Source organism: Tauraco erythrolophus, chromosome 3, assembly GCF_009769465.1.
Source record: "Tauraco erythrolophus isolate bTauEry1 chromosome 3, bTauEry1.pri, whole genome shotgun sequence".
Classification (NCBI taxonomy): Eukaryota; Metazoa; Chordata; class Aves; order Musophagiformes; family Musophagidae; genus Tauraco; species Tauraco erythrolophus.
In genome coordinates, this window is record NC_141467.1 from 7,126,076 (window position 1) to 7,136,263 (window position 10,188).

The window sequence follows — 10,188 nt, forward strand, 5'->3', positions numbered from 1 at the left end:
CTGCCAAAACTCTTCTTAGCTGGAGACTGGGTTTACAAAAGACTTGGATAAAAATGGCTTTGGTGGGTTTCAGGACAGAATCTGATTTACCTATATGAGTAGTCAGAGAGATCATCCTATATAGCAAAATCATAGCTGCTCTCTTTACTGCCTAAATCAAGCTTTCATTTTTCCATTCAACACTTAGGTTCACAGAGTGAGGAAAGATGAAAGAGAAGGGACTTAATCTCATTGTATCTTGTATGCTGTTCATCTAGAGGAATACATTTGAAAGAAGCAGCAGGCACCTAAAGACACTGGAAGCAACAGGATCTGCATGCAATGAAGAACAATGCAAAAGGGTAGCAGCAAAATTATATATTCTGGTCCCTAGTTTTAGACTTCCACACCTGAAGATTTGGACCAGACCCGTTCTCCCAGCTCCTATGGCACCTGACTACCATGCGGGCAATGGAAATCCAACCTGCCAGGTAGGGATAACCCGGAGGAGACAAAGAAGTCTACCTCTGTTGTGACCCCGGTTTGATTTGAGGAGCTGAGACCTTACAGATGAAAAATGGAGGGGACGTTCCTTCAAACACACATGCTTGCGAGAAACCAGAAAAATGAACAACACACAAACCCCATGTCACTTTGGAAAGTTTCTTTTCAAAACAGAAGTATTCAGCTAAAAACGTTTCCTCCTCTTCAAATTATAGATATGCCTGGAAGAGAACTCTCTGATTTGAAGCAAGACGTTGGCAGAATCGCACGAATGTCTGCTCCAATTAATGGGAACAGAGTTTATTTCTGGAGAAAGCCCTACCTCCCTTTTTCCCACTGAGTTTCAGGTGAGGTTTTCTAATGCAATTTGAAGGTTGTTATCAGGCAAGCAACCAGCCTCTCTCCAGAGTGGGCAAATTAACTTATTAAAAGCCCTGCTAGTGTCATGACTCTGTATATCTAATTCTATTCTTACTGGGCATATTGCTTGCCAAAAGAGTATGTAGTTAGGTCCAGATGCTCAGGCTTCCCTGTTGTTATGCCCGTTTATACAGGCACCCATTACTTTGGAGCCCATGTTACTTTGCCAACACGAAATACAGGGGAATTGGAAGTATGGAAAATAGCCTCTACTAAACTTCGTGATTCATCTAAACAAGTTTTGTTTCAGTAAAGCAAAATTTGTACCAGTCTGCATCCCAATTACCTCAGACAAATCTGCCATGATTTGTAATTATATTATTATTTTAAATTAATCCATCCGTGAATTACAGTTGTCTTTTGTTTATTCACTTGTTTAGACTGGTCTAAAAAAATGAGCAAAGCTTTCAGCCATTTATAATAAAAGCAAAATGACTAAAAAGACCTACTTTTTTTTTAGTTTGCATTAATGAGTTCATCCCAAAATATATATGCAATAATATAGAAAATTAAGTTATAAATGTAGGGATGTGCTCCAAGTCACCATGAAAATCTGCATGCAAATGCATAATAATCACAAATCTACATTATTACAATATTAAAAAATACCTACAATTAAATTATCATGTGGAAATAATCATAATGTTATTGGAAACTCAATTATTGTGGCAACCCTTGTCGGGGAATTAGCAGGCTATGGCAAAGGCAAGTCAGACCTGAATTCATCAAATATATATTATCACAATATTACATGTTCACTTCGATTCCATGCAAAGACAAACATCCTCACTCACTAGTATCTGCTCAATGCATTTGTATTATTCATGAACAACTCTGTGATCTATTATACATACAAAACTGATTGTACGCTGCTTGCCGGAGGCTACAATGCAGAGACACAGAATTAATTTTATTATATACACATGCATGATAATTGTGTAGAATTCGGTCAAATATCAAACTCTGCTCCTGTGCTCCATTATTTTACTTTCCAAAAAGAGGTCTAAGGTCAGCAGCAATTTCTCTTTGGCGACAGTGAAACTCTTTGTCATTTAGAGTAGAAAGTTCCTGGGTACTAATGAGCCTGGAGCTGTGATGAATGGTCACACATTCCCTTTCCTCTCCAACCCCCACCCATCAAAGGGAAAACTTTTATTGAGATTCTCAAGAATTCCTTGCCTCTCATGCACAGAGAAGTCACTTTGGCCTGTGGACTTAGAGACTTGATTTGTCAGAGATGGAGGCAATTTTTTTGCTTCTTTTGGAGACTTGGCTAAAATTGTGTGAGAAGATGATCAATAAAATTAAGGAAACTTGTTTGCAGCTGTAGTTTTATTCCTGTAGGAACTATTGTTATTTTCAAAGATGTTCAAGTAAACCCTCCAAAAGTGTCTTCACAAGGCCACCTTCCCTGCTACAAGTTTTCATTAAAAACAACCAACTACCTTCCACTTTCTTCAATAACACAAGAGACTGAGAGGAAGACCCTTTTCTTCTTCTTCCAAATCTTCCAAAGGTTTTGTCAGAAAGACAAAAATTAGCAACATCCAAGACATTTGTAAGTGTTTGAATAAACAGGGAGATAGAAATGCATCAAACCTGAAAAGAGACTTGAACAAGGCAGACCACCTCGAAGTCCTGGTCTAGATTCAAATGTTTTTGAAAATCAGCAGGACACTCAACTTCAACATGTTTCAGTGTAGATAAAAGCCAGGTCTAGGGGAGTAAGTGGTACATGCAAATGATGGCAAAGGTAACTACTGTTACTTAGCTTCAGTAGTTACTTAACTACATATCTCTCCCATGTACTGCATGTCCACAAACATCTCTTAGCCCAAAGATCCAAAAGAGTTGTTTTGAGAATGAGGAAAAGAAAAAGGTCATCTTTAACCGAGCAAAATAACTGTCCAGTGCGCCATTCTCCGTGCTGCATTAAAAATCAAACCCTGAAACTTATTTCCTTGTAGTTCCATTCACTCCCACTCTCCACCCACCATCCAGGCTTTTGGCTATCGCGCTCACCCAAATCTCTGAGTTTTAAGACTGAGGAACATTTACTCCCTGCCTGGTGCATTCAGAGTGGGGTTCCATCCAAGCATACCTCGAACCCGCTCTTGCGTTACTGCGCTGCTTTCAACAGTCATAAGCAAAAGCTGCTCTCCAATGCATTTTTATTCCAGATTCGTAACATTTACAAAAATAAACTGTTACAAGGACTCCAAAGGGTTTCTCTATGAGCAACTCATGAGCCAGGGGAGATCTAAACAACCTCATCTTTAAATCTTTTATATGCTTATGTCATGCCCAGAGTCCATAAGTTTCATAGCTCTGAGAGCAATGCAGGATGATCCACATTTAGTAGCGCACGGCTCACGAGTTTACCACAATATCGTGAACTTACTATAAACTGGTAAAACCATCACTGTCCTAATTGAGGAATGTAATAGACAAGCAAGAAAAATCTCAGGAAGGAGGAAGTGAACGAATCCTTCACATAACACATGGCTCCATCACAAGAGGTAACAGGTGAACATATTAAGCTGGGCTGTTTATCTTGGCTGACTCGTAGCTATCAGCAGAAACAGCAAAAACACAGCTCTTGAACGGTCTCCAGGGCAGCAGTTTAGCTAACTGAAATGCTGGAGGTGCAGAAGAAAAGCCTTTGCATTAAAGCACATCTTAGTAATGCATTTCATCACTTAGTTGTTTATAACTCCATTCTGTTCTTAAAGATTTCTGGTTTTAGATAGGCACCAGCTACACCTTTTTAGTGATAGCTGCGACTCCAAGGGAGCTGGCACCTTTTAGACATCCCACTCTTCCATGGTAAACTCACGATTAATTTCTGCCACTTCAGGCTGGCTAGGCAGTTAGGTGAGCAGCAGGACCTTGAGATTCAGGCAGCATCATTTAACTTTAACCTTTGCTGTAAAAGTAGGTAACATAAACTGCCAGGTTGAAGAGAAGATTTCTCCTGGAGATCATTAGCTTGAAACGCCCAGTCAACCAGTAAGATAACTGGGAGAAAGAGCCTACCAAAACTACTTATTTTGTCATCATTACCCAAGACCTGTGAGTTCTTAGGTATATATGTGAAATTTCAGTAGTTCAAGCTTGTCCCTCTCATTGGCACTAAACCCATGTGGTTTGAGTTTGGATAAAAAGACAGAGTTGAATAAATTTAGTTGAGGCTCATCCAAACTACTAAACCTCTTAATCACACAAGGAGATAAACAATTTGAGAGGACACACTTTTATTAAGCCTGAGATTGTTGCTCTTTCTGGTATGCCTAAAAACACTTCCACGGATTACCCACAGTATTCTGGCACTTTCCCACCGTCCTTCAACCGCTATAACATACAAGGGAAAAACATAGCTGTTAAGCCACATTTTCCAAGCTTGTAAAATAAACTCATTTTAAAAGTCTTGTAGCTTTTAATAGGCTTGCCCAGCTCCACTTATTAGTAGCCACGCTAGAACCACCAGCTGAATGGCAAATTGTTGCAAGGACCAATGTTATTTCCTCAGTTAACATTTATTTTGCATGTATCCATAAAAACACTACATGGAAAGAGTGTGCACACACAGGACAAGTCTTGGCTTCGTTTTCTTGCCAGCTATCAGACAGCATTGCTCATGCACAAATCTTTTGGTATTTAATATTCATAGTGCAGAAGCATCTACTGATCCCAGTTAAGATCAAGATATTTTATCAGAGGTGTTGTACAAAACAAAGATTGTCACAGTTCTGCCGCGAAGCATGCACCTACAGTTGGACAGGTTGACAACTCAACCATTGCTACACTGTGTATGATACGAGAAGTATTCTTTAATGTTATTCTAGTCACCCTTAAATGCAAATTTGACACTATAGGTAGCTCTATATGGTAACAGAGGGCATTCCACTTCTTGCAACAAATGCAGGACAACACTCTACTTCAGCAGCTACTGAGATCAAATAGCTACTTTGTCTTGTCATTTTTTTTTTTATATTTTTGTGTGTATGTTTTATTTCAGTGGAAAATTCAATGACATGATAGTGTTAGTAAAGCTGAATCTAGTTTAGAAGACAATTAAAAAAAAATATTGGTCAAAATTAACAAAAGTATATATTTGGACTGTCATCCTAATTGGAAAAATTTGACATTTCATTTCAAAATTCAGTATTATTTTTGAGACATGTGCCCCTTCTCCAACACTTCTTTCCCCAAGAGGGACAACATAATAGTGATTTGATTGCATTTGGTTTAACAGAACACTTACTGTTGCTCTTAACCAATGACAAAAAGGCTTTCCTGGTTCAAGAAGTACAACAAAAAAAATGAGAAGAAAATCAAATCTTTTGTCCTGGTTTCACTGGGATAGAATCATAGAATCAATTTTCTGTTCAAAGAAGCTACATTTCTAAAGTAAACTGCCTTTTTAAAAAGACTGCAGGACCCAATTCAGTGAGAATAAAGTTGATAAGACACGTTGTTTTAGTATCTACCAGCAGGTATCTATAGCGATCCAGGACTTTTCAACTTGTTTTTGCTAATGACCCAGATGGCCAAGAACCTGGGGGAAGTGTGGCCAGGGTGATGGACAGCTAAATTGGGAAACAGGTATTCCTTACCATGTAACGTCATGCTCATTATAAATTCCAAAGTTTGTTGAGGAGGGGCTCTCTTCCTCAATAGTCGCTGTCCCTGGAGGGTCTCACCGCCGTCATGCTCCCGAGGCCGGCTCTCTCTCCACCAGCATTGCAGTTTTGGCACCTTCCTGCCCTGGGATCACTAGCCGGGAACAGGCTGGACATTGGTCAAGGAGTGGTTGAGCAGCTGCGCCATATGTCACTTGTCTGTACATATTAATATTATCATTGTTATAATTTTTCTTCTTTGTTTTGTTTAATTATTAAATAGTTCTTATCTCAACCCACGGGTCTTCCTTCCTTTTTCCAATTCCCCTCCTCGAGTGAGAAGGGGTCACTGGCTCTTGTTTAGCCCTGGATACAGGCTTAAACATAGACATCTTTGCGTAGCCCTATTGGCCATGATCAACCTTCCTTCTTGGGAGGTATATTAAAACAGAACAGGTTACCTTCGAGATGAGTTTAATATTTAAGCGTTCTTTGGGAAACGTGCATTACTGAGAGAGAAGAGTTTTCCCAAGGCTGAGCAGAGAGCTGGATGGGATCAGACCTCAGGAGTAACGTCTCCCAGTCACATGCGATTCCCAGCTCTCTTCTGCAGCCCACTAAAGGCCCCTGTCAACCCAAACCTCCCGAATGAGGCAGTAGAGGATGCTTCTTCAAACACCTCCTTGATGCCAAGGATGTTTCTATGGTAATTCTACCTTCAAAGTTTCAGGCTCGTGCTGTGTGAGAGGCTACACCAGGGCCCAAGGAGATGAATGAATCTATCTAAGGTTGTGCATACCCAGGGGGCTTCCATAATTTTGGGTGTGCAGAGATACAAAGACAGAATAATGACAATGTTGTGCTGCACTTCAATTGTTGAATTACTTCAATACCTTGCTCACAGATGTGTGCATGTGAACCGAATCAACCAAACTCCTCGCAGACAGCAGAGATTATTTTGAGATATTATTCCTGGTTCTGCTACAGAAAAAGAAGCACCAGCCTTTCATGACCTCTCGTATACAGGGATGTGTGAGTGCATGCGTATACAAACACATACACACCCTCTCTCTATGCACATACAAAAAAGCTGAGGATAAAAAGTTTCCTGTATACAGTACATTATTCTCAGAAAGATATGACTTCTAATAACAGACTCATCTTTTCATGCAGAAAAAAAACACCAAAAACCTGTTTGATCGTTCATCTACCTAAGCGTTGGTAACAAAAAATCAACAAGGAAAAAGGAAAGGTAGCACGATCAGAAATAAATATCTGAAGAAAATGAGATTTTTCCATATCATTTTAAATCCCAGTAAAGAAAGCTTTTTAGTATCTTTTCTTCTTGAATAACTTTTTGCTTTAGATCCTAACCCGGCACATTCAACTATTCAATTTGCTGTTCAACAATAGGGACTCACATTGCCTTTTAAATGCATACAAAAAAGTTGCATCTTTTCGCTTTCATTTTTCCCTGTGTGTTTGTTGCATACTGACATCAAATTCCCCGCAGGCATCCTAACCTTGCAATTGGAGAAACAGTGCTCCAGGGTTTTCCGAGTGTCTTAATACACCTGGATAAAAAGTGCTAATTGCCACCAACTTCCATTAAATGACAGCAGTAAGGCACAAAATATGCTTGATTTGCAGACGCCAGTGCCACTGGGAGTTAGCAGCAGATTAATAATTGTGCAGACCTCGAACGTTCCCCCGGCACTGCCAGTCTGGGTATCCAATGCAACGCCGGATTATGAGGCCTTTGTTTTCAGCTTGTTTTCCTAAGGAAATAAGGCTTAGGCAGTTGCACTGTCTCCCTGTGCATCTGTTTGCCTGTCCTACCTTCCCGCAATGATTTCTGGTCAATCTGAATAAATTTTATAGGGGGGTAGAGGTCACAAACGTACGATGGCCTTAGCGGTTTCATGAAAAACAGGCAACTAGGTGGATATGGTCAAGCCTGAGCTTAAGTGTTTCAAATATCCTGGCTTTCTAGATTCAGGGATTCTTGCGGACAAAAGAACTCTAATTCTGCTTAAGGTTTTTTAGTGCTGAAAGTAGAAGAGAGATGTGCCATATCACACATTCAGCAGGCGGCAACTCTTGCATCTCACCACCTTCACAGATCACGTGTCAGACCAGGTTCTCAGTTTGTTTTCTTTTAGTTTGCTTGTTTGTTTTTTTTTGTTTTGTTTTGTTTGTTTGTTTGTTTTCTTTTTACAAACTTATATGCCGAATATCCTGTTTCAGCGTGAGGCTTTGAGCACACATCAGGAGTCAGCTTCTTGCACAGGTACAACCTTGCTCCGGTTTCCTCCAGCTAAATTCAGGAGCCAATGCTTTACCTTCTCCTTTCTCCTTGCTCTGCTGCTGCCGCCATTTCCTCTCCGCTCTCGGCAGACGTGGGCATGTACTCATGGGAATGGGGACACCTCCCCTGTGGCATGCAAGCTTACTGACGGCTCCGGCGGCGTTACAAAGCTCGTTTCTGCATGCAGCAACACGATTACGGCGAAGGTGAGGGTGAGGTTGAGCGAATGTGTTTCAACACTTCTTTCTTGGTATTTATTACTGTGCCGTAGCATTCCTGCAATCTGGCCTGCTGCTGCTCCAGCTGCTTATGCAAGCTCCTGATGGAGCGCAACAGCAGAAGCCGTCGGTACATGGCTAGCTGAAGCCGGTACTTCTCCTTTTCCTCCTTTTTCTTATTTTCTAAGGTCTCCATTACTTTTGCGGTCTTTGTCCAAATCACTTGGCCCAGGCTACAAGGAGACGTATCACCCTTGGTGTTGCTTTCCACCTGCTGCATGTGGCAGCCCTCGAGGTCGGTCCTGGACAGGGCAGTGACAGCCTGTGGGGGCTCAACGGCCCTGCTGGGCACCCTTGGGACCTGGGGCATCTCCAAACTCGGGTCATCATCACAGCAGGGGCTTTCGGAGCCTGGGGAGGCAATGCCCACAGGCTGCAGGTTACCAGCTGCTGTGGGGTATGATGAACCATCTAATGATGCATTTCCAGCTGTTGGATGGTGGCCAGCAGACCTAGAGGCTGTCCTCTGTGCCTGGCCACCACTAACCATCTCTGGGCCAGCAAGGGCTTTTCCCTGGGCAACGGCCTTGCTGGAGAGGACAGACAGTTTTTCGAGCACATGTGAGCTTCCCTTGTCTTCACTAAGGCTGGCTAATGAAGGGCTGGCTGAGCAACTGGGGGATGCTGTTAAGGCATCATGATTCAGAAATGAGTCTTCATCATCACTGTTATTTTGGATCTCCTCTTCGTCTCTTGGCATTACACCTACTGTCTCAGCCATTTTTTGCACGAGCTACGGAAAGTTTCTGTGGACAAAGTGGAAGCAAGAGGATTTCATTTCCACATACACACACACAGAAGCCCAGTGCAGAGTGACATTTGAAGAAAGAACCTCTCTTTATATTTAAGCAATGGACCTATTACTTTTCTAATAAAGCACAACCCTTGGGTCACTTCAGGCCATTTCTTGTGATTTGCATTAGATGTTCTTCGAGACACAACATTAATCCAATAATAATTAAAATGATATACTGTACTATTAACATTCTCAAATCTTTAAAGGCAAGCGATCTATCCCTGCAGCACTGGCTGTGCTGACTAATTAAACAGAATACAGTTGTAAATGGGCATTGCAAGCACTTCTCCCATTTAAGAACACAGCTCTAACAAGTGCGGTTTGTAGAGATGGGCGAGTTATCAGGATTGATCAGCTTTAAAGGGAGGTGGATGTACCACAAATGCAGGCTGCATTTGAATGCCCTCTCCAAGATTAACCTGTCTCCTACCAGTTTGTTTACAAGGTTGCCTTTCCCCCTCCTATTAATTCTAACAGTAAAGCTATATTAGCACCACACTAGCCATAGACAGCAAAAAAGAAACCAAACACTTACCGAGGTTACTGGGGGAAAGGAAAAGAGTTACAGTGCATTGTGTCTGTGCATGGTGTTTTCTTCAATGTGAGTCAGCACAATCTGGAACTGAAACATCACGGTGCCGGAGCAGGAGCAGCGACAGCATTGCACTGTTCCACCCAGCAACAACACAGTCAGTCCCAATCATGGAGCAGTGCAGGGCTGGCTTCTTCCCCTCCCAATGGATATTCTTCTCTGGCATCCAGCTTTTATGTCATCTTTGAGCACCAAAAAGAAAACTAGGGTTGGATGACACTTCTTTTCCCACCTCAAAAACAAACACACCCGATTCACTCACTCTACAGGGGGACAATCTCTGTGGCCTTTCATGCCCCTGCCAGTCAGCGAGGAGGTAACACAGTGCCCAAAAGAGGCCAAGGCATTCTGGACTCCCATGTACACATTTTCCTTCAGAGAAAATAAACTTAGACAAACTTTAGCTGCATGAATACACTAAATAAAAATGAAACAAGCATTCAGCACCAACCAAATGCTAAGCAAAAAGGCAGGCAGAAGCTAGAGATTTAAGTGTCTAATGTATGCCCATGTTTAATTAGGCTGGCTCTACATCCAACCAAAGTGTCCCACGGACAATAAACTTTATCTGTACCTTTGATGTTCAGAAAAGCTACCTTCAGCATCCTCTCTCACTTGTAATGCCAGAAACAAAATTCACAGATAATCTATCTGCGCCTACTTCAGTCAATTTACCACAGGGTTTCAGT

At 41.6% G+C, this 10,188-nt stretch overlaps 1 protein-coding gene across 2 annotated transcripts; it reads right to left on the minus strand.

Moving 5' to 3' along the window:
• Positions 1 to 8,028: 8,028 nt before the first annotated feature.
• On the minus strand, positions 8,029 to 8,832 carry LOC147528956 (uncharacterized). Of its 2 annotated transcripts, XM_086609436.1 has the most exons (2): positions 8,371 to 8,832; positions 8,029 to 8,340 (listed from the first exon to the last, which is right to left on the minus strand). In XM_086609436.1, the coding sequence occupies exons 1-2, from the start codon at positions 8,830 to 8,832 to the stop codon at positions 8,029 to 8,031; spliced, it is 774 nt and encodes a 257-aa protein (XP_086465562.1). The 2 variants fall into 2 exon arrangements, with proteins under 2 accessions (XP_086465562.1, XP_086465561.1); XM_086609435.1 differs by having other exon boundaries at positions 8,029 to 8,832.
• Between the last annotated feature and the right edge of the window lie 1,356 nt (positions 8,833 to 10,188).

What these genes read in the sequence shown, in the direction of transcription:
- LOC147528956 (XM_086609435.1), bottom strand. Translation starts at nt 8,832, where the DNA reads ATGGCTGAGACAGTAGGTGTAATGCCAAGAGACGAAGAGGAGATCCAA.